We start from the raw sequence: 24,499 nt of genomic DNA, 5'->3' as shown, positions 1-24,499 counted from the left end.
GCACACAATTAAACCGGAGAGATGTGATTGACCTGGGAGTCCTGGAGAACCGTGATCAATGACCAGTGGAAAGAGGGAGGGGAGGATAAGTGTTACCAAGGCAACCAAGACCTTGAGTTAAACATGCCCGTCACGGTTACTGAAGAGTGTCTGTGTAGGAATGAGCTGCGCCAACGTGCATCTTTGCATAAGGCAGTGGGCTTGAAGGAGAACACAGCGGGTGTGTGACACACTGGGAACATACACACAACTTTGTTGTTTTGTGTACTGAATCGCGTCTGTGGGCTCTCAGGGAAAACCATACAATTGTACGGCAAACTCGGTCCATCTGTTACACTGTATTGTGTGATCATACTTGCTTTTTATGTGTGTGGGTGTGTATTTATTGCTTGATGTCAATCTTGTGTCTTTTGTTGCAACTCTGTGAGCCACAGACAAATATTGCAAGAAAGATTTCCACTTTAATAACAAGGCCAGCCGAGTTCCCAGACCTTTTTCTTTTTTTTTTTTTTAAAGCATTACCACACATCGCTGCCAGCTAACTTTTCCTGTTTTTGTTTGCCTTCCCTTTAAATAAGACTAGAATTAGTGGCGAAGTCTGCCAAGTCTATGGAAAAAATGTTCTCAGGAACACTGGGAGAGCTCATCTAGACGAGTTCTGTGTTGAACTTGAATGTACAAACAGTTTCAAGGACATTAAAAAGATAAAACTACTTTTTTGAAACAGCCTTAAGAAGAGAAGGGATCACGGCGGCCTTGACCTCCTTCAGTGGTGTAGTTTGTCCACGTATAACTTTCTTCACTAAGTAAACAGAACTGTCTGAGACGGTGCCACATATTTCTATATAATATTTAATGGCTAATTAGAATTTGAGCAGTCTATATTTGTTGACTGCTCTCTGGCAAATACATTTTTTTCAGATTCTGGCCATGTTTTGTGAAAAACATCTGGGGCTGTTGTGAATCAAATGTGGAAGGATTTGATTCCATTCCTCGGTAAACTTGACCAGGGCTGTGAAGCAACTACTTTGGAGCACAGCAAGAGTCAGTGAACATTTAACAGAAGGCGAAAACTATTCCACTTGGTTAACTGATCTAAAATTTGGACTTTGGCTTCCTAAGGTGCTTGTCTCTTTCCCCCCTCTGCAAGAACGACAGGGCAGATTTAGAGTCCTTGTAGCAACAGGCCCTGATTGGCTGGGAGGTGTCCATCTAGTTCCAGCTGAGGGAAAACCCTTGAGCTGTTTTGTGAACTCTGCTGCTATTGTTCTGCGGCTCTCATCGAACAATGCACTCACAGACTCAACTCAGACTGACACACAACCTTGCCCTTTCACATTTAGCAGTCATAAAGGGAGCTGTTGTTGGGACACGGGGCTTCTTGCACACTAGTGAAGTCACATGGTAAACAAGCTTCAAGCATCTGGTTAGGAAAAAAAAACCGAAAAGGAGAGTCATCGTGAGGTGAAGGAACTCAACAGACAAAATTCAACTCAGCTGATGTGGAAAGAAAACACTCCAGTTTTCAGAGAATTGTTTTGTCCGTCAGTTTGAACTTTCACAGCGTTATCGACGTGTCCTTGTAAACCTTATCGCTGTTGATGTTGTTGGCGGCGCATATATAGGTTGGGCAGCATTCAAATATTCAAGACAGATGAAAGTGGATCAAAACATTGTACAGAGACATGAGCCATAGTTGTGTAATCCTGTAAACTCACCCTGTTTATTAACTAATGAGGAGAGTTCGGGCTAAAGTTTGCTGTCTAGATGCCAGATTAACTTTGTACATTTACTGCTTAGTAGTGTCCTTAGACTTCTCCCCCTTGGCCATAATCGCAAGATACTCTACTCCCCTAAAAGGTACTTTGGCATTTCTCATTTTCCTTTAAAACACGGAAGGTCGGGAAGGTCTTTCTCCGGCACCATTTGTCACGTTAGGTTATTTTTAAGTCGAACACACCAGCCAGTTCAGGCCAGCTCACTGTGGTGTTCTGGGTAACGCTGCAGTTACTGGGGAAACCGTTCTTATATATTTCTACAATGCAAATCTCTGTAAATGTTTACCATTTTCATGTTAATGGGAAAACCTGTTATCTAATCGAGCTCTAAATGCAGAAAATGGGTCATCTAGTTTACCGCCGCCTTCAGCCATAAAGGTAGGTTATCTTCTTTAACCCAAATCCACCTAAATCAACTGTAGTGTTCAGGTTCCTTGCAGTGTTTTAACACTAAATTATGATGAAAACACTGGCAACAAAGGAAAAATTGATAGAGCACCAAACAGTCTGTAGGGGCTATTAAGCGGCACACATTAAAACAGCGAAGAGAAGGTTTAAAATTAAAATCCAGCCGGTGCTGTGATGAATTAAACGTAAACCTGAACGCGCTACACGCAACAGCGCACTTAACCGGAGTCCTTGAAAAGGATTTTCATTTAATATTCCAAAGAGTTCCGTGTCTGAGAGAAGCCTGCTGTCTGCACGGAGCGGCTCCCAGGTGAACGCATTAGCAAAAGTGAATGAAAAAGGAAACGTGCAATACATTTTCCAGAGATGTAAAACACCCATGAATACTAATGCAAAAACTCCACAAAGGAGAAACAATGAGGCAAGCAAATGTGTGAAGATGGTGTAGATTACACCAATTCATCACCTCTCTGCCTCTCTGAGCTGAAACACCAGGTTTGGAGGCAGGGGTCTGACCCCTCTGTGCTGTTCTTCCCTCCCCCCTTTTGGAAACATACAGTAAATCTGCCCCCTTTGAAACTCTCAATTATGGAAAAGTATAGCTGGTTTAGCCATAGTGGGCTTTGCTAATTTAAGTAAAGCCGACACCCATAGCGAAATCACGTTTGGTTTCTTGGTTGTGACGCCAACAATCTGGATTATGTGCACAGATGGGATCACTTGGGCCAAACCCGTCGCCCACCAAAGGCAACATCTGAAACCAATACTTAACTACACCAGTTTCAATTTCTGCAAGATGGCCACTGGTGGCAACAGGATACTGGGGCAGTAGGACAAACCAGCCTTCGCCGTAACCAGAGACCCCTATTCCAACATAGATTTAGGGGCCTTTGACCTCCTTCCTCCTGCTGTTGCCACTTTCTGAAAAAGGGGAGTTAAAATGGAGCAATCTGAGCAGTGTAGCTCCAAGACCCAAAAAAAGCAGATAAAACTGAAGTGGTTGTGTGTGGGAGACGGGGAAGAGCTGGGCACAACACCAGTCTTAGTGAGAATAAGAACAAGCCCCGACATTATCCTGAAAGAGTTGTTTGCCAGTCATTTACAATAAAATAAAGGCTCCCTGATCACCAGTTTGCTTTCAAGTACTTCTTATATTTCATGCTTGTGCCAAACTCTAACTCCTATTTAACGCATTTACGGCGTAGCTGGATTTACGCGTTATTGATTTTTAACCCCCGCTACCTCAATAGCATCGCTCTCGGCCAGGACGTCAAAGCACAACCTGAGACAGGTGAAAAATGGCAGTAACCTAGTTTTAATACAACAAACACTCAGGTTGTTATGCTCATTATTATCATGGAAAGAAGTTTTAAATTAACCTGATTGTTAATTATTTAAAACGTCTTGTTATGATCATTATTATCATGGAAAGAAGTTTTAAATTAACCTCGTTGTTATTAATAACCAATGTCTCCATTGTGAGCTTAATAGACACCATCTTGAGAACAGACCAGAAGACATATTTATGCAAACAGCCCCTTCTGTTGACAGGTTACTGCAAAAGATTGCTTCTGATAAATACAGTTTTAAAATACCTAAATATTGTATTTAGACAATAGCCCCTAAAACTGGCTTGATAGAATTTTACACCTGATTTCGTGTATGGGAGTACTGGTTTGGCTCCTACCCAGTTTATCCCTACAGTTGTCTGTCCTATGTCAGGGTATGAGCTGAGCCCACTCAACTGTGTAATGAAATAATTCAGGCAGACATGTTTGAAGACGATACAGGCTCCCAACAACAACAGCTAATTGTCCAAGTTGCACGTAACCCCGGCCCCTTTTTAATTAAAAATCGACGCATCTATAATCGCTGGGTTATAGCCGTGTACAAACGGCGACTCTGGCAGCTCTAACACTAAAGAGGGCTCATGCTGTACAGATTGTAGAAATAGCGACACAGTCCCCACGTTGTCACCCCTACCATGATTAAACCACCATGTCCAGATGGCTATCTTCCTATTCCTGTAGAGCAGGCCACCGGTTGGTTATGAGGAGCCAGTGGGGTGGAAGGAGGGGACCGAGCAAATGACATCATTTACACAGTGGCACCCTGGCATCAGAAACGTGACCTACTGCCAGCCGGGCCCAGCAGCCATTCTGCATGATATATTTTTGTGTGTACTGACCTTGAGTCATGTTGCTAAATATGTACTTGCGCTTGCGTGTATGACTTTGAGCCAATACACATGTAGGGTTGCAGCGATTATGTGATTATGTAAGATAATGCTGGACTGGAATGACTGATTACTAAAACCAGTGCAGCACCCAAGCAGAGTTCCCATAATGGTTGTCAAACCGGTCAAAATGTCCATGAATGAGGTTAACTCTGTGTGTGTGTGTGTGTGTGTGTGTAGTAACTAAAAAAGATAATTGTACATTTTAAATAAATTGACATTTAGATTCTGCTGCACAGTAGAGTTGAATGCCAGCTTAACCCGGTGCCAAATAGCCTAACTGAATCTTGATCTTGTACCTCTGATGTGCACTGTGGTGTGAAATATCGGCCAGAAAAAAGCACCAGGGGATAGAACAGATGCTGTGTGACAACGGCATGTTATCTGGGACTCTTCGGAGAATGCATCTGATGTGCTCACATGTGGCTCTGACGTGTCGCGGCAGCTGGAATCTGGTTGAGTGCACGAAAGAGGCAGGAGGAGGAATTGTCTGTCTGTGAGCTGGAGGTGCTCTTGTATATGAAGGACTGAGGGTTTCACACAGGAGGAAGCTGCGGTTCGTCTGATGGCAGGTCATGCCACAGATTCCTTGGTCATCTCTACATGTGCTGTTGACTGTGAGTCTGAGGCGCATTCACAGTTTACAGAATATTTAAAAGGTCCTACTACGTGGAGAAATGAAAGCATGACTAAAACGTAACCGTGGCTGGACAGTAGCAGCGTGAAATCCGATAAGACACGTTTTCAATGCCTAATGGGAACAAATCATGGATTTTCCATATGTACCTTCATGGAATGGGGACTGACAGTTGGACCATGTGGTGCAGCGTTCCGGGGCTTAATAGGAGCAAGAGCAACGTGGCTGTGCACCCCCACCGCACAACTGCATGCTGCCACATACACAACACACACAAACACACCCTGAGACTTACTGTTCAACTTACACAAAAACAAGACGGTCATAAAACTGCAGGTTAGCCCTGATTCATGCAAAGATCCAAAAACAGAGGTAAAAAGAGGACTGATTTTAAGTCTTTTAGTATCTTTAATCATTTATGTATCACGTTGGCTAACTACATTTCTTTAGTTTTTGGCATTTTATTAGATAATCTGACCATAATATTGCATAAAAATGATTTAAATTCCTTGACTATTATTTAATGAATGCAATTGCATGTTTTAATCAGTTAAGATAAAAAAATAAAAGCTCACCATTGGCAATTATAATATTAAATCCTTAAATTACATTGTGATCTATACACTAAAATTAAGTATTGTCATTATTATTCATATATAGTATATAATACCCAGCTATGAACCAAGTTTGTCTTTTATAAATATGTGCTAAAACTTTGCCTTGAAAATTCAGAAATTAAGACAATAACCAAAGAATTGACAGGATTTCCAACACCATTTAGCATTCACTTGCTATCCAGTGCTACCATTGACTGTTTGTTCCAATACTGGTAACAACCCTGGAAAGATCTACATTTAAATTTTTGTGTTTATTTGTAGCATTCATTGATATATTTAAACCTATCAAATGCTATATTAGTTTGGGGCAAATGAAGAAGTTGCTTCATTCTGAACCTCAACACCCAAAAAATTAGCCTGGCTTGACATTTCACACCCACCTGTTCAGCAGGTCGTGACTTTATTCATGCCTGCACACAGTACGTCAGAGAGACATGTCTGGGCTTGCAACCTTACAAGGTGACCTCCTCGGTGCCTCCAGTTTCAGCATCTGAGCACTGAAACTACCCGTTTGTTCCTTTCAATCTGTTTGTTGCCTGGGCTCTTAAGTAAAAGGGCTCGCTCATCCCCACAGCCCCCTTTCTCTGAGGAAGAAGAGTTGAGAGGCAAAGGAAGAAAGGTGCCATGACTACCATCTGCTTCAAACCACCCCTCGACCCACCACCCTCTCAGGAATGGGACGACATGTTCCGAAATAACAATAGCAAGACGCCGTCTGCCTGTCAGAGAACAAGTTAGTGCTGTGGAACACCTTGGCAGAAGCATTCGTAATTACAGCGCGAGGGTGAGCGAGCCATTCTGACACAGTGCCAATCCATAAACAGATTTGCAGAAGCTTGCGCACATGCACACATGCGATTATTGAAGCATTAGGTTACATATAATCTCAACACCGCAGCGCAGAGCATCAGAAGGGACTCGGTTTGCACTTAACATTTGGCCGAGCGTGCGGTGCGTTTCATGTAGTTCACTCTGGCAAGTGACATCACAGATATAAATACTGGAATCCTACCCACTCAAGACAAAGTAAGGACTTAAGTCCTTGTCTCGTATTGGCTGTTTATGGTTTGTTGCGGCCTCCCATTATCAATGTACCGTATTCTAATCAAGGTCCCAGTCGGGGCAGTTGCGTGGCCTGTGCAAACACACAGACTATCCCTGATTAACTGACACTAATCTCATCAGGTTTGGGAACATTGCTCCTTTCCTCCTCTGTTGTACACCGTAATTGTGTTGATGAAACAGATCAGATTACTGTCATGTAGCTTACACAACACGGGGCCTGCACATCAAACCCTAACAGTGTCAAGGGGGGGGGAATCAAAGCACTGCGGTGTTTTTACAAATGAATGCATTAGTACAATTACCATGGATGCTTTGCAAAAGGTGTCCGCTCTGTCTGTCTCACCTCGCCCTGCACACACAGAATCCTGTAAGCAGGTTGTGGAACATAAGGCAGGAGCCTTTTTCTTTTTTTTTTTTGAATATTTTTCCACAGCAGGGTGGGTGTCAAGACCTTTTGCAGCAGCCTTTTGTGAGACTGTCAAAACAAGAGCTCCGGAACGCGAGCTGTGGACACACACGTTAACGTCCAAAACTAAAGCATCACAGCCCTGTCATACGTCCCCAACCAGTTAGGTCAGGCTTTTGTTCATTCACACAACCAGTCACCAGGCTGACCAGCTGTTGCATAATTCCCTGGCCTGATTCTGCTCTCACAGGAATATACAGTAAGAGGAATAAAGATGGAAGAGCTGCACAGCTTGGCCGCTGATCACCAGGACAACCCCCGTGTATCTGTGTGCTGCTGGTGCTCCACATACCTCGCTCGGGCTTCATGTTATCCAGTGTCATCGGGTCGCCTCGGGGAGGGGGGGGCTTCTTCTTAGTATTCTGGGTCTTGCGTGTAACACAAAGCCTTGACAGCAACACAACGGTGCCTGGATCCCTCAAACCTTCTGACTGAGACCTGCCGTATTAGCCAAGCGACAATATCAGCTATGAAGCCTGCGTGTTAGTCCCAGCTGCCCCCTATCCAATAACAAAGCCAAGCTTTGTTAGCATGCTACTGTACGCCTCCATCGAGTCGCGCTGTTTTGGTTCAACTAACACAAAGACAGCTGATCGCGAATGCCAGCAGTAGTTAGCTTCAGGTGATCGAGCCGCCAGTCTGCTTGCTAACGAGCAACCAATCCGATTCCTTGTGAAATCTCACCAGCTGACTACGGTGCTCTACATCCCGTCTCAAATTCCACCACCTGAAACACAGTTACGTCGCGATGCATTTTCCCCCCACTAAGTCCGCTCCTGCATCACTGGCTTCTCATAATAGTCCCGACAGAACCGAACGTCGGCTAACGCAACGTCGTTAGAGACGAAGATGGACACGACCAACTTTACGGATCTGGCTGCGTTCCGCGATATTAGCACAGGTAGACACGATTCGGCTACGAACACCGAGTCCAAATGACGGACGGTGGTCAGTCGCACGACGACATTTTCAAGGTATCATTTTCCTGGCGAAACCGTGAATTTCCCAGAGTTAGGACCCACTTTCTAAACACCCATGGCGTTCTCTTCGTCACCAGCTACTTGATACCAGAAACGCCACCTGTGCCGACTCCTTTTGCGTTCTTCATTAAAACTTTTCTAACCGACACACACACACACACACAAATAGCCTGACTCCTGTGCTCGAACGCGTCCGTAAGACTTCCGCGGCTTCCGGGAGCGTTCACCGAGCAACGGTGGCGTTTCTAGCGCTGACAGGCAGGTCTGGCAGGTAAATCTAGAATTCGGGGCCAATCCTAATAATAAACAGGCGAAATTCGGATGAAAGGAACGGTGGTTCCTCCGAGTCGTGATGCTCACAGTCGGCCTCCCCTTCTCACTTCCCTCCCCACTGCTTGTCAAAACAGATCAGCGCTGCTCCAGTAGTCACGTGTCCCAACAACAGCCCCTGACGTCACTTCCCGCTTTGTCAGCCTCGCATGAACTCAGAACCAGAGCGACCGACAACAAACTTCTGAGATCGATAAAGAACCGCGATCTATTTTCGATCCACTAACCCGGGATGGCGGCGTTTCTGCGGTGTCTTGTAACATTACTGACAATAAACGTTTTTGGCGTGAGGGGAAGGCACGCGCCGCTGAGGGGCTTTTCTCCTCAAGCTGATTGGTCAGTGGAAGTCCATGCGCGCTCACGTGCGCACGTGAGGGCTTCCTTTTTCCCCCCTCGGTGAACATTTTGTTCTGCCTTGTTTGGATCGCACGACCCAAAGATCGTGTGTGTTTAATACAATGCTCTTCTATGTCGTGGCACGACATCTCGCACGCGTGCGGAACACCTGCAGAACTCTCACACAGTTGCATCACTATAAGTAACATTTACGCAGTTGGGACATTTAAAATCAAATCGTTTTAGTTGCGTATTCAACAGTAAGAGAGATTTCATGTGTAGATCTATTGAATAATGGCTTCTCTGGATTTGGAAAGTGATATAATTGGCGTTTTAAGTTTGAGCACTGTCCTTATATTTTGCTGGCTTGTGATTTGGATAATCATGTCACATTATGGATCTTCTGGTGACGACAAGGTAAAAGCTCTATTACAGTTGCAAAAAGTCGTCTTAAATTGCCCCTAAAAAGCATATTTGACGATAGTTGATGGTTGACCCGACAGCACTGTTTTAAATGTAAAAGTTTTAGTTGAAAGTATAGCTGTGACAAATCTTACATTCCTTTAATAATGTAAGTTGGCCAATGGAACTTCTAAAAGCTCATGTCACGTCTCCATCTAGCGGCAGCTTTTGAATAACGCAGTGAAAGTAAAGGTTGAACCCGTAAATTGTGTCTAAAGTTTGTCATCAGTGTTTAGCTGTATAGTCTAACTAATGGTACAGACTCAACTTGAAATATCTCCAGTTTTATCATGCTGTTTGCCTTCAGGATGCTTTAATCTTGCGTAATTACACATATAACTACTTCATTCAATGAGGAAAATACTAATTACCATTTTCAGCCTGCGTTGTTCACGTAAAAATAAACATGTTGAAGCTGAATTTCAGGTGGAGACATATTTATTAACGGTCTTCCTTTGATGTGACACTGCTGTATAATAAGAGTATCACATCTTACTTGATCCCTCACACTGCATTTTATCTGTGGAGGCACTTGACTAGCTGTAAGAAACATTGCTTATTCAATGATTTAGTCAAACAAAACACAATTTATCCAATGATTTGGTCAAAGAAGGTATTTTTTTTAATCTTTTGAACTATGTAACAAGAATGCACTGAAATTAAACTCTAACAACAAACCCCAGAACCCTAATACCGGACCTGTCCTATTTTATTTTTTCATTTATTCAAAAAGTAGGAAAAATCTCATTGATAAAAGAAGAAGAATACAAAGCTGGAAATACCAACTGTTTATTTTCTACTTTTTTTTGTGACTACAGAAATGTTGAAACATTTGAACACTGAAAAAAAGCTGGATGTCATCATCACTTGCTTCTCAATTTTCTTTCTTTTTTCTTTTTTTCCCCCCATTTGCTTAGCAATCACAACAGATGATATTGCACGGCACTGAGAAAGCAGTAGCAAAGCCTGGGAAACAGCAATGGCAAATCAAATCATTAGACATGGAGTTATACATCTGAGGGTAACATTGATGGTATTGCCTCTCTGGCACGCACATGCTCGCACGCAATCAGTCCGTCAGACTTTCTCTCGATCCTTCTCACGCACGCACACACGCACACAAACTGAAAAACCGTAGAAGCCTCGTGAGCCGGGAAGGTCAAAGCATAAGAGATCGAGGTTGACGAGAGCACAAGGCTGCTGGGAACGACGACATTTTGGTTTGAATTGCATGTGCAAGATGAACAACTACAGTAATCTAGTCCTAAAATGGCCATGGCAAGAAATATGCTTGTTTATCAAAACCCTTCAAGCATCTTTGTACATGAATAGCTGGAGGACACCCCCCTGGGTGTGAAACGTTCCCCAGCGTAAAAGAGCCAGATGATTGTCTTAGGCGCCGCATTATTATTATGAGACTTGTAGCCAAGCTACCCATCATATGGGAACTCCTTATTGAATAAATAAATAACAGGAAAGTAATAAAAATTAGAAGAGCATCATCCATTCGGTCATTATAACAGGACTGAGGAACCTTAATTTAACATTTGGTGACTAACTGAGGTGCATAACAGGCTGATATCATCTGTCCTCTGACAGGGAAACAGCAGAGTCAGTCAGACTCACTGTGGTTATATGCACTTAACACACACACACACACACACACACACACACCACTGATAGCAGACTAGGAAAAAAAAAGTCCACAGTCAAAACACACCAGTCTGTCCTCCCCAAACAACAGATTACCTCCGCACACACTCACACTGATTCAGCCAGTTTTATTAGACTTTGCTCATGGTCATCACACGAGTACGTACCAAAAGAACAGATACTAGGTGGAGCGAGGTGGCTGTGCCACGGCAATTAAAAACAGACCCGGCTCCGTGGCACGGCCCCTCGGCAGTCCGGCTGCCCAGCCTTCGCTCCACCTCACTCTGTGCGTGAGGCAGCAAAGTGAGCAGGACTTGCAGCCCCGTTGTGATGCTTCAGATTGTACACGGAGCAGGAGATTCCCCACATGGTAGAGTCAGCTTGCCTACACAGCCCTACGCCTTCTACATTCTATACCCGTGCGAATGGCAAATCAAAACTCGACAAGTCTACCTCACAAATGCCAGTGCTTTTAACATTTTTTTTTACCCAATTTTTTTGGTTTGTTTTAAAAATCTTTGGATGTGCAGTAATATCCATAAAATAAATGTATTTTAAAAAAATAAAAGGATAGAAAACACACACGCACACGCACGCACACACACACACACACTGCTTTTTGCCAGCAGTTCAACAAAGTAGCTCCTGTATAACTTTGTCTTCATTGGCAAATCGACCGTCTCTTTCTGGCAGTGTTTAAAACACACATTGAAATGCCGACTAGGATTCAGCTGCAGAATAATACAAACTACTTTGTCATATCTAAGCATGTGGGTGGGGTGGGGGGGTGGCAAATAAGGCTGTAACATAAAATGCTCTTTTTTTTCTGGTTGGTTTTTCTTTTCCCCCCATAAATTCTACTATGTACAAATCTAAAGATCCTACAAATGCATAAATTAAAAGCAGTGTTGAACATTACAAAAATGCAATTAAATTAAAAGTCACAACACAGGAGTAGAGAAAAAGCGGCAATATGAACACAATATCACAGCAGTTGGTTTTACCCTGTAAAAGCAAGTCTAGCGTCATAATGTTGGCCTGAGCCAATGTCTGATAAAAAATACATCTCTCCCTCCATCCCTTAAGTTTCATACATCAACCCTGAAACTTGTCCTCCTTGATTTGGAAATGAGCACTTCTGCCAAAAAGGAAGCCTACAAAATAGATCATCACACAGCGTTTTTTTTCTTTTTTTTGATATTTTTTTGGGGTTTTTTGTCTTTTTTTTGAAGTAACAATAACAGTAACAACGCAAGCAGAGTTCTGCCGTCCTCAGAGAAAGACCTCCCGATGCAGAATTCAAAGGAATTATTACTATGAGGTATTCAGAGACATTGGTAAAGACATGCACGGCCAGAGTGCTGGGCCTTCCGACGCACAGCGGAGGGAAGAGGATGGGTGGAGGGGGACAGAGGAGTGGGGGGTGGGGGGAGAGAGGAAGGGGGGGTGGGGGACACAGACTTTTTGGTGTAATCTGTAGAGCTGGACAACAGAAATTCCTTTGGTATGTTTTTCATTGCATGGTTGCGCTGGCGGAAAGCACCACGGTGTGATTAAGAAAGAAAAGCAATTGTTCCTCCTTGTTTCTTCGGCGGTGGCCCTTCTGCAGGCTGAGGTATTCACAGAGTCAAAGGTGAGAGGTCAACTGCGGTTTAACACTTTGGTTCAAGCAAAGGCACTCGTCCTGGGAGTTTTAGAAAGATTGCAACATGTCTACTTTCTGCTTTTCTGCTACTTTCAGGAACACGTCTGCCTGTAGCTGATTCCGCCCACGGCTGTCGGCTTGTGTGCCTGTTGTGTCACGTGAAGGTGTCCGACCTAACTGGTGGGCTGATATAAGACCGCCGATAGATACACGCTGGGGGTACCTCTTCAATTTCAACACTGTTCTTTTGCACCTACGATGGTAAAACGATGCTTTTATAGGCTGAGCGTGCTGTTCGCCAGAACCCCCGCAGGCACCTGTGTGGTCACTTGTGTGTATCTATGGCCTGGATCAGCATATCTGCCCATAGCTACATCAGCACGACTACCTATGGAGCTGTAATCAGAGCACAGATGAAACAAGAGCACGCATAGCAGGGGCACATAGGGCTGAGCGCGGGTGGGGAGGCGGTTATGGGGAGGGGTGGGGGGTGGGGATGAGGGAGGAGAGGAGAGAGATGGGGAGGAGAAAAGAGAAAAAGGGGCTGGGGGAGGGGAGACAGACAACATCTTTTACCACCACTCACGCAGGCCGTGCAATGAGAAATAATCTTTGGTTATCTTTGGTATCGTCAAAGTGATAGAAATCATGTGTGGAACTCGAGTGAGGTAGAATCTTTGGTTCATACTATAAAACACCAGCAGGTCTTGACACATTTTTTTGTTGTTTTGCTTATCAGCTTTTTTTTTTTTTTGGTTTCGTTCCCCTTCCAGAATAAAGAAGCAGCTCTCCCTCCCTCTCTCCTCCTCTCTCCTTCAGCGCCTGTTTGTGATGAATGTAGAGCTGCTCGCCCCGGTCATCGAGGAGGGTGACGGCAAGGGGCCAGCTCGATATTTTTAATGATCCGCCGCCCTGGGCGAACCCTGTGTAGTGCTTTCCTCCCACTGCTGAAATGCATAGCTCGCAGGGGGTTGGTTGAGGTTGGGTGTGAGGGGCGGGGGGTTCGGCGACAGGCTGGGTGGGGCGCTTTCGTATGGATGTGGTGTGCTGACGCGGCTGTGAGCGCCCAAAGCTGATTCCGTCATTGTTATCGTCCCCTGCACCCATCGTACGTCCCGGGGACGATAAGGATCAAATACTCACGAAGCACGATGACAACAAAGAGATGCCAAATGCAGATTATTAGAGCAGCCACACGTTTTGTCTCTCAAGCTACCGCTACGTTGGGACCCCACACTGTTTGAAAGCCTGCCGCTTGTACCTGAACACATCAACTTGAGCTTGATTTGTAGGTATCAGCTAAAGCTAATGTAACTCACTTTAACAAGCACATGTGCGCTCACAGGCCATTAGCCAGGTTGGTCATGAAGGCGTCTCTAAGGCAAATGTCCTCACTAATTCTCATGTTTGTGACATGTTTAGCTGCAACTCTTCGCTGGATCGTGTCTCATAACATCCTCCTCTGTGGCTCAGAACTAACAGTCAGTTTCAGGAAGGAAATGAGGTAAAACACTCTCAAGATTATCAACTACAAAATATTCTCTTTGGTCAACTTTATAGCAGGTTCCTAAGTGGCTGATGTCTTGGCTTTGGGGGCTATAAAAGGCTTTGGTATCTCTTTAAATTGTTCAACTTTTCAGCATGTTGGAAGAAAGCACTACCATGTGGGGGTGGGGGGGGGGGGGTTTGTTCTGAAATTTGGGTTTGAGCTTAGCAATTTACGTGTTGGGATGCTTCCCATACTAGCCAATCCTGCCGGAGCACCGCCTTCAGTCTTTCAGAGTTGTGGACAGCTGTAGGTCAGACTGCCGATAGGCTGATTAAACCTTCATTCAGGGACCCATCATTTAAACCAACCAAACAGATTAAAGATAAAGATGGTGAAAGACAGATTGATGCTGGGTGGGGGTTGTGTGAAGGGGGTCGTAAAGCTATAGACCATTGACAGTTTGTGTTTGTGTGTTCGGATAAGACTGTAGTCTTTTTGCAGTATGTTACACATAAACGTGTGGCTGAAATGAACATTTCAAAGCAGGTCAAACAAGAAGTCTTTGGTTTGTTTTTTCATCTTTGGATACTATAAATATCAATATAGTACAGGTTTAAGGGCAAAATGTTGCTTAAAGGTCTTTTTAAGTTTCTCTTTGTCTTTAGTTTTAAAGCTTTTCCACCGATGTTGAGTCTGTCCATGAGTTAGTCAAACCAGTCCTTCAGGCTTTGGTGCAGGCATTCGACCCAGAGTTGACTGGGTGACCAGAGCCGTCATCCACCCACTTATCAAGGCTCCTGCGGCGTGCATTCATGAAGAAGTTGCTGACCGTAGCCAGCTCCAGACCCAGCTGCTGGGCGATGGTGACCTGGAGCTCTTTGGATGGACGCTTGTTCTCCTTGAAGATGGCATGGAGAGTCCGCCTCTGAACGTCCGTGAACACCAGCCGGGGCTTCTTGCTCACGTTCCCCCGCTCGCTCCGTCCGTGGTCCTGCTCCTTGCGCTTGCATGCTTTGGACAATTCAGGGACGGGACACAGCAGTTAGAGGACAAGTGCGAGCAACTAAGGGCAAAATATGCTAGATAACAGCACAACGACAACAGCAGCAACAACAGCATGTGTCCAAAAGGGAAACCGTAAAAATAAAAATTATTTGGCTTTTTTAAACTATAAGAAAACATTTAGTAATAAGCAGAAGACTCCATTTTATTTATGCTTTTGATGGTGATAAAGCATTTTTGTTTCTGCTGGTTCAGTCTGGAAACGATGGGAGCTGTCCAGGGTGCTGAAAACAGCCACGAAAGGGAAAAGGAACCACAGCTCTGCTAAGAGGACCTCAGGAAGCCGGAAGACCATCAAATCAAACCTCCCATCACCTGATCGCTCTCTCAGCCCTGACTTATTGTTTGCCCACCCTGCACTCCCACCCAGGCAGGGGCACACTAATGAACAGTGGCCACAAGGGGTCAGCGGTGAGCTACTAAATAGTTGCTGAGCGTTGATTCGAGGAGGAAATAATTCAAAAAAAACAATCATTCCAGTTATAGAAATGACCAACACTTGGAAGCAAATAAATGGCTTGACTTTATTACTAAATGGGATTACAACATTTATTTGATGTACTTTTTTATTTTCAAATCCGTCACAACCTTCAAAGTTCAGTGAGCACCGGGAAACCACAAGCCTGATTATGCAAACATTTCAGATTAAATAATGAAACCAGGCTTATTTGGCGAGCCCTGCCTCGCAGCCCGATGTCTCCACCGCTGGTAAACATTAACCGAGAGTCGGAGCTCCTCGTGTAAAAGCGGTTATAAATCAGCCCGAGTGAAGGCCACTGTGACAGCAGGAGCCACCGCGGAGCGACCCGGGCCCCTGAACCAGAGGCCCGGCCGGAGAGGCGGCCTTTCCCAGGACATAACATAACAACAGCCTCGTTATCACGCAGATCACACGCACGCAAGCACGCACGCAAACAGCAGATATTAGTGCAGCTCCCAGCTAATCATTACAAGCACACAGATAACTCCACACACCCGCACACAGTGGGCCCACTGACACAGACCGCGACTTTCATAATGTCTCGGAACAACAAACAGACTTTTTGTGCTGTCAGGAACACCTTCTAACACGCACACTTGGCTGCCGCCGGCGGGTGACATCCACTTTTAAAGAACACAGCATAGTATGAATAGTAACCATCAATTTTTAATTATTGAATCAAAAGCTGCTTCCGTTCAAAATGTCGATCTTTCCTACTCCACACATTCTATTCAATTCATATAATTGAATACGTGGGAAAAGGGCCGAGATTAATTTCAGAAGGCCCAAATCAATAAAATCACATCTACTTCAGGACACGATCACATATCTGGTTCGCACAGGAACGAAGGGATCAATAAAATGGCGCCCAGACTATTAATTAATTGTGTCTTTAACTGAAAGATTTATCCTCCCTCATCCCGGTTGCGATTCTCTTTGAACAGATAGTTTGACATTTCTGATTGTCCGTTCAAGAAAGGATGAATTTGGTTGACACGAAATTTGAAAATGTTGGAGAATCCTCGTGGTAACCATTGCAAATAATTTGCTTCAAAAACACTGACGGCACAGTTTGCTAAATGTCCTTTTAAATATCATTTTATGAAGTTTTGAAAGCTTTAAAGCACACACACACACGCACACACACACACGCACTCACACATGTTTGAAACTGCAAAAAATATTGCATTTGAGTGCCTCGCAACTGAACGCAAGGCAGCGTGGCTGCAGCCTCGCGTTTGCACCCGCCAACAAGCCCATTTGCACGTCATTGATCAGGTCTGCAAACGTTCACAAATATCCTGTGCAGGGTGCATGCGAACGCACACGTGCGATCTGGGCCTCATTACGCGTCCTAATTGACTCGTGTGTACCTCAGGGACAAATTAATACAGAGGTCCAACAGTTAATGAGGAGCCGAGTCAGGCTGAGTTTAGTCCCAAACAGAAACACGTGTCCTCCCTCTGTCCAATCACACGTTATGCAAAACTCATTTCACGCCGTTTTTGACTTTCAAATGTCATTTTCTAGCATATAAACAACACACACACACACACACACACACACACACACACACACACACACACACACACACACACACACACACTCACTCACACTCACACTCACACTCACACACACACTCACACACACACTCGCACACACATCTCGTCCTCATAGTGTTTACATCCAGGACAAAGCCAAAAGGACCGATCAGTTGCATCTACACCAAAATAAACACATTCCTAACGATTTCTGGGCAGAGGATCGACTTCCGCTCGCAGTCCCGAGGTCGATAATTTGAGGTAAAATGACACGAACGCTCGTTTCACACAACCCCGAAAATCAGTGCGGAGACCGACAGCTGCGCGTATCGATGTCAGGATGCCAAATTGGGGCAGAAACGTCTGTTTGGTGAGGCTTTTGTCAACTTTAGGGAGAGCGGGGTGTTTTTTTCTTTTTTATAAACAATTTTCGAAGCCATTTCTAAAAAATAACTGGACACATGATGTTGCCCTGCCGGTGTTGGGGGAACATTTGTCCCGAGTGCTACCGTGAGGTTTAGAAATAACACTAATGTTTTGGGCGGGCAAAATCTCTTAGAAAGAAAGCATGAATCTAAATTTATTCCAATCTCTCTTGATATATTCCACGGTAGCATTAGGGGCTAATGATCCGGTCCATAGTCTCGACACAACATTCAGAGGATAAAACAAAAAGGGGGCTTTACCGAGGCTTCGCTCACCTGCGAGCCTGAGCGCGCTCATGCGTTGGAACTCAGGCTCCTGCAGCCATTTCCACATGCGGCGGAAGGTCTCTCTGCCGGACTTGAGCTTGGACCAGGGTTTGGGGTTCCTTAGTAGGTCGGACAGGGTCCCCTGGGACCTGCACAGGACTCGCTGGGCAAAGATGGCCTGAGGGATGCTGTAGCGCTTCAGCTCCGTGGTGATTCTTTGCGCCACTTCTTTGGTATTCACCTCCTCCATTTGCCCCCCAGAAACGCCCACTCCACCGCCGCCCCCTTGCTGCCCGTGCCCCGAGGCCTGCTCCCGGCCGTTCCCCAGCCCCTGGCCGTGTCCCTGCGCACCGAGGTGGGCGTGCGGGTGGTGATGGAGGCCGTTGATTTGTACCATGCCCGCCGAGGAGCTCATGTGCTGCTCCGTGTGTCTGCCCAGCATGGCCGGGTGGTGAGCCTCAAACCCACTGGGAGTGAGCATCTTCTCACCGGGAATGGCGGCACCGGGATGAGCGTAGGGAGGGATTCCTGCCTGGCTCGTGTGTATGCTGGCCAGACCCGATCCAGACAACGGGGAGAGGCTCTGGCCCATGCAGGGATCCTTGTGATGATATGCGGGATACAGACTGTTCATAGGCGCCAGACTCCGATCCTCCCGCATTAACGTGAAACTACCGCTGACATTTCCGGGGATTCTCTGGTGGGGATGAGGGTGGTGAGGATGATGGGGATGATGGTGGTGGTGGTGATGTGGAGGAAACTTGTCCGACACGGTCGAGATGGGGGGTAAGGGCTGCAGGGGGGTTAGGGTGGTGTAAGTGCTGCTCGCACTCATGCCAGGGGGGGCTTCACACATACTGATGGCAGGATGCAGGTGTCCGGGGTGGCCGGGATGATAGTCTCCGCTGTCCAGCAGGGTCGCCATGCCCATAGTGCGGTGGCCAAGACCCCTGGGGGTCGGACGAGAATGTGGACTGTGGACACTCAGCAGCTCTCCATGACCAGACACGGACTCATGGCTCACTCCGTGCAGGTCGCCAATATTCTCCATCGACAGCTGTGCGTTCATGATCCGGGCAGCGCTGTGGACAAACCATCTATCTGACCTACCGCAGTTAGTTGATGTCCAAAAGTCCGCACGTCCGGCAAAGTTCAATTCTCTTTTGTTGCTGTTTTTCTTCTGGCAGCAGCCTCCCGCTCTTGCGTCCTCCGTCTACTTACAAGCTCCTATTTAATTGTGATACGTCTGACGCTGGGATTTGCAGGATGAAAATTCCATTTCCAAATTCTTCTTTTTCTCGATAGTGTTATTTAATTAATTATTTATTTATTTATCGAATTTTTCTTCTTCTTCTTCTACTCTGTATGCTTCAAGCCCCCCCACCGCCAACCAGCTTTCCTTGCGCTCCGGTCGGGTGCCGCGCCATCTCTCTAGTTGTGTGTCTCCGGCACCTCTTCCACCGCAGCGCAGAACCGCGCCCGCACATGCGCACTGCGAGTGGTCATTTCCTCCCTCTCTCCCTCTCTCTGAAACACACGCGCGCGCACGCGCTACCGTCTTCTCTGACGTCACTTTACTTATTAAGGAAGAGATGGTGTGGAACGCTGTTAAGGCTCCCCTATAAGCCATATCGGGCAGCCTTTATTAAAATGTTGCGAATGCATATCGATGGATTTCAACACAATCCTCCAGCGCTCGTTACTGCGATTATCGGCCTGGTTGGCGATTGTTTCGTGGAAGAGAATTCATCAGAATACTAATGAGAGTTTACCTTCAGTCCTCCTTAAATCATTATGTGCAAATGAAGTAAACTTCCGGGTTCATTTGGAGTTGATTTTTAACCAGTGAGGTTAGAAAACAAACCCAAACCCCAATTTAATTCTTCCCAAAACAATACGGGGAATACGCTGTGACATGAGGGGATGAAGGACAAAGGGTGATTTAATCAACCCTTAACTGTGACACTGCCTGTTCTTTAACACTCGCAGCACAGAGATGCACACTTGGATGAAGCTACAAGGATAGTCACGCAGCTTGCTCCCGCCCCCGCACACGCACGCACAACAGCGCGGTCCTGTCAAATATGTGGCGGTTTAACCAAACAAGGACTGCGGTACCTTCTCTTTAGATAGAAAAAGAAGAGCAGATGTGACTATTGTTCAGCCATTAGGCTTAACGAACCAAGCCCAGCACTCTGTGTACGTGTGTGAGTGTGTGTGTGTGTGAGAGAGAGACAGAGAAACATTTTTTAAAGAAGAACAAAAATGTACAACATAACAAGACACAAACATACAACTTTTTCAAAAAAAACCAACATTTATTTCATAAAAGAAACTTGCAAAAATACAAACACACATATGCAAAAACCACAGTCACGCCGGAAATGACATGACACATCATATGGTCCTGTTGTCCTGATGCATTGTGATCCCCGAGTGTTAAACACCTCAAAACCTGCAGTCGGATAATAGCCAACTCCTGCTTTTCCATGTCAGGAGCTGCTTATCCTATAGAGCTCTGGCAGGGCGTCCTCAGCCGGCCGCAGTGACAGCTTGCAGCGGTCAGTGTCCTGCTGGACCCCCCGCCGAATGAGGGACATGTCAAAGGTGACGCTTCAAGACTCCCAAAGCCAACATCTGCGGGGGGACAGATTAACCTTTTAGACTTTTCCCTGTCCAGGACCTGCTAGGGCCCCCGCATCTGTCAGGGTCCCCACAATAGACCCAGCGCTCGCTTGAATGACTCGAATAAAAGAAAAGAAAAAAAAGAGAAGAAGTTAAACTGTCTCTGATGTGAAGTCAATGTCAACGGCGTGTGTGTGACGTGTGTCGAGACAAAAGAACACTAATTCCTCCAACTGTGGTTGTCCAACCGTATAGTCCTGAGGACATAATGGACTTTACAGAAGCAGGCAAATTAGGACTGACATCCGGCAAACAATACACACACACACACACACACACACACACACACACACACACACACACATTATTTTCAACCCACCCTGTCTCTGTATTATTGTCAAAATATTGCATTTTTTTAAGAATCAAATTTTGTTTGCTTGTTTTCACTGAAATTCTTTTACATTTAAAACACCATCTTTGCCGATAGCTCGTATTCTTGCAGCACCGCTTCATTTCTCCTGATGTTATTTCAATACACAAGCGGGCGGACACATGCAAAGAGCACCAAAGGTTACGGTTTGGCCTCACATGGCAGCAGAGCTCATCTACACATACTCATGCGGATCGATATGCTGCTGCCATGTCTGCACGACCCGGCCTGTCTGTTTATGTGTGCTGGCTTTTCTACGGCCATTATGTCGAGATATAGGCCTGTTCCCGAGAGCTGGTGACATTTGCTTTACAGAGATTGTAAGGGCCACCTTTTTTTTCTTTTAGGATCATGAAAAGGGAAGTATTTCTGCTCCGCTGACGAATGCAAACGGCATATCTGAGGAGAAAATGAAAGAAATCCAAACGTTTCTTTTCACTTTCCTTTAGCCACGAAAGGTCTGCGCACCTGAACTGAGGGAACAGTTCCCACCTTTTTAATGGGCAGCATCATTCCTGCAGCAGCACATGCGAGCGGAAGCAGAGAGGAGCTGCGGATCAATATTTCAGCAGCTCTGCAGAGTGACACGGCGCTGCAGACGTTATAGATGTTCCAAATGACAATTTCAGCTTGTTTGGGAACACGCCTTTTGCTAAATGGCACTTGGTCAAACTAAACTCTAACAAATGAGGTAACTGGAGTTTGGCCCGCATTCTCATTTATGGGACAATATGACAGAGGGGCGGAAGAACGTGGGGAAACCGAATTAGCCTTTCGAAAATAAATCATATCAGTCTTGTTTTATCCTTTTTGAACCCACGACCTAATCTATTGCTTCACATTTTAAATCCTGAGCACCATTAATATTATTCATTTGCAAAAAAAAAAAAAAAAACTAATTTCGGCGCGTCCCTCAAATCCTCGCCATACAAGATCAATAATATAAGCTGAAAATGTGTCAAGTGTTTACATTTCTTGGAGATATTAAGTTATGCCCTTGCATTTATTTTATCTTTAAGCGAGCATTGCAGGGTTTGGTGTTGGCCTTTACAGCGTATTTGAAGCGCAGGCCTTGAAAACACACCACACCGCGCCAATCAATACTGAATAAAATTATAATTCCTGGAGGAACTAAGGCTACTGCCTTTGATTTGGTGGAGGGAGAAAACCTGAAAATACACGGTTTTTATAAATATGCCTTGCCCTTGGCATTTTGGACGTAAACAGGCCTGGCTGTCAAAGAGTTTTTATTTAAATTAGACGCTTATTTCAACAACTAACCTCTAAATATAAATTATTGGCAAAATCAATACGGGTTCTGTCTGTTTAAATCTAGATTTAAATTCATTATGACGTTAATTGTATTTTCAATAAAATACAGAAAACTATGGTTTGCTCTTAAAACCAGTATAGCGGTGGATTAAATCCAAAGTAAACATCTTCTTTTTAATCCCCGAATAGAGATTTTAAAGGTGTTCTTGCTTTTCTTCTGTGGAAACGTGTAAATGTCAGTAACAACATGCACAAACTTGTATGGCTGAATAAATAACAAGATTATTTTGTACCATCTTGCCCGATTGAGGAATTTTGGCCTCCTCTCCCTCCTTAATGCTCGTCTAATTAATAAAAAATGCCATCAGGTCGAGCAGCAGATGCCGGACCTGCTGCCTTGCTCAGGGGTAAATCAACTGCCTCTGCCCTCGCGTTATTCCGCGTCACTTGCTCTGATTCGCGCACTCATGTGAAATTAACAAGGCATCACTTTACATTAAAGTGTCCATATGCCGCCCAATTACTCTCTGTAACTTTGGTGAGACTCTAATTACGACAACAAAACCGTGTCAACGATAGCCAAACCAGCCCCACCGCGACGCTCTGAACGCGCTCTTCACATCCAAATGACTTCTTAAGCTCACGGAGGCTCCAGCAGCAGCACTAATCACTTTAGGGAAACCAGAAAAAAAAGGGTAGAAATTGGTAGAATTACCAATATTTGTGGGGAGGCTTAAAGCATAATCACAATTCTGTTTTTTTTTCTTTTTCTTTGACGTCTAAATTAAATTTGAAAATCATTTTCTGTTGTGCAGATATTTGGTTTACATTTGTTCAGGTTTAAATGAGGGATGTCCACGTAATGAACTTTTAAACGTTTTTGTAAAGGAAGGAAAAAGGAGGATAAATCATTTGACACTGTAAAATATCCAACATGATGAGAATCATGTTAAAATTCTATTCAATTCCACTTTGTTTTCACATTAATGGAAGGTTTGCGTCTCAGTTTGTGCTGTATTTTAACAGTATTTTCACAACACGAGGCTGCTTGACACTGATGAAAGCGCAGGATTGCCACAATCACGGCAGCTTTTTCTAAGCGCCCTGTGTCATAAAAGGAACTCGGAAACATGTCAGATCCTGTGTTATGACACAGATAAAGTATGCGTCTGTAGACAAGTATGCGCATTTATGGTTGATCATTCATAGCTATTATCAGTCACTGGTTAATATTAATGCGCCTGTCTGGCTTCAACTGACTGACGGGGCAGTAAAATCACTCATTTCACTTTCCTATTGTTACTCCGCATAAGCGGTTTGCTCCTAAACTGGCGTCAGTGTGCAGACGTTACAGGTCAAAATGTGCAGTGGAGTTTGGGTTTTGCGCAGAGGCGCAGACTGTTGCTGCGTCAAAAACCTGACGGCGCTTCTTTCTCCTCAACATGGTGCCAGGGTGCAAAATGTCCACTTAAAGACCTGTTCTGGACACACGAGCGCAGCCCCTCACACACAAGTACACGCGCGCGCGCACACACACGCACACCCACCCACCCACACACACACACACACACACACACACACGCACACACAGTGCGACTGTACCACATTTTCAACAGCAACCTCCCGCGCTGCTGCAGAGCTGCAGCTTTAACACCAACGTTCATGTAAACTCTTGAACTCCAACATACGAGCTGCACCAAAAGCAGCGGGTGCGCTCGCGTCGCCGCGTCCGTCCCGTCTGCGCCTCGTCGTCCGCCTCCTCACCCCTCGGTCTCCACCACTCCCGCTCGTACCGCAGCCGTAGAGTCCCCAAAGCCTCGGCGGAGATAAACAGACTCAAGCCGCTGCAGGTGTCTTCTTTTCCGATGGCGAATTATCCTTCCCGTAATCAAAACCTTTCTTTTCCTGCTGCGGCTGCGGAGCTTCTCTTCGTGCTTTTCTCGATGCAGGCGCATTTGAATAGCTGGCTGGTGTTGTTATGGATCCGTGCGCGCTGAAAGAGAATCAGTATGCAAATTGTTTCTGTATCAATCGAAAGGTTCGATCCGCCTGAGCGTCAGCCCCTTTGGCACGGGAGGCTCCTTTGCTGCATAAATGTTTATAATGATCTCAGATATTAACACGCAGAGAGAAGGAGGATTTTTTTTCATCAAGAGGCAGCAATAAGATTATTTTACACAAATATAAAAATCTAAATTCTGAGAACTGTTAAATGATGCTTCAGTGACTCAATTTCTAAGCATATTTCCATTAATGCAATAAACACGCCAGGGTATCATGTAACACTAAACTTC

At 45.2% G+C, this 24,499-nt stretch overlaps 2 protein-coding genes and 1 long non-coding RNA gene across 5 annotated transcripts in view; 1 reads left to right on the top strand and 2 right to left on the bottom strand.

Annotated features, from left to right (window-relative positions):
* Nucleotides 1-8,765, bottom strand: part of atosa (atos homolog A) — a 22,367-nt gene extending 13,602 nt beyond the window's left edge. The window contains exon 1 of one of the 2 annotated variants that reach the window (XM_011609725.2): nucleotides 7,500-8,765. In XM_011609725.2, the coding sequence (XP_011608027.2) occupies nucleotides 7,500-7,530 (31 nt within the window). In that variant the 5' untranslated portion in view covers nucleotides 7,531-8,765. Of the gene's footprint in view, nucleotides 1-6,056; nucleotides 6,344-7,499 lie in introns of those variants that run through there. The other variant, XM_029846561.1, reaches the window with a different exon arrangement.
* Nucleotides 6,323-24,499, top strand: LOC115252135 (uncharacterized). The gene is made up of 3 exons (XR_003890579.1): nucleotides 6,323-6,460; nucleotides 15,360-17,556; nucleotides 20,375-24,499. It is a non-coding gene; the product is annotated as an uncharacterized lncRNA (long non-coding RNA).
* onecut1 (one cut homeobox 1) lies at nucleotides 10,089-19,463 on the bottom strand. Of its 2 annotated transcripts, none has more exons than XM_029846563.1 (2): nucleotides 17,888-19,463; nucleotides 10,089-15,113 (listed from the first exon to the last, which is right to left on the bottom strand). In XM_029846563.1, exons 1-2 carry the CDS (start codon nucleotides 18,945-18,947, stop codon nucleotides 14,824-14,826), a joined length of 1,350 nt encoding a protein of 449 aa, XP_029702423.1. In that variant the 5' UTR covers nucleotides 18,948-19,463; the 3' UTR covers nucleotides 10,089-14,823. The 2 variants fall into 2 exon arrangements, with proteins under 2 accessions (XP_029702423.1, XP_029702422.1); XM_029846562.1 differs by having other exon boundaries at nucleotides 17,873-19,453.

The sequence above is a fragment of the Takifugu rubripes genome, chromosome 13 (assembly GCF_901000725.2).
Source record: "Takifugu rubripes chromosome 13, fTakRub1.2, whole genome shotgun sequence".
Lineage (NCBI taxonomy): Eukaryota > Metazoa > Chordata > Actinopteri > Tetraodontiformes > Tetraodontidae > Takifugu > Takifugu rubripes.
The sequence above is the reverse complement of the archived record's forward strand: the minus strand, read 5'-3'. Positions and strand labels throughout refer to the sequence as shown.

Excerpts from the sequence above, each read along its gene's own strand:
- onecut1 (XM_029846562.1), bottom strand. The coding sequence starts at position 18,947 with ATGAACGCACAGCTGTCGATGGAGAATATTGGCGACCTGCACGGAGTG. Across the intron at positions 15,114-17,872 it reads CGCAGGTGAGCGAAGCCTCG|CATGCAAGCGCAAGGAGCAG; the intron begins GTAAAGCCCCCT and ends AATTGTCCAAAG.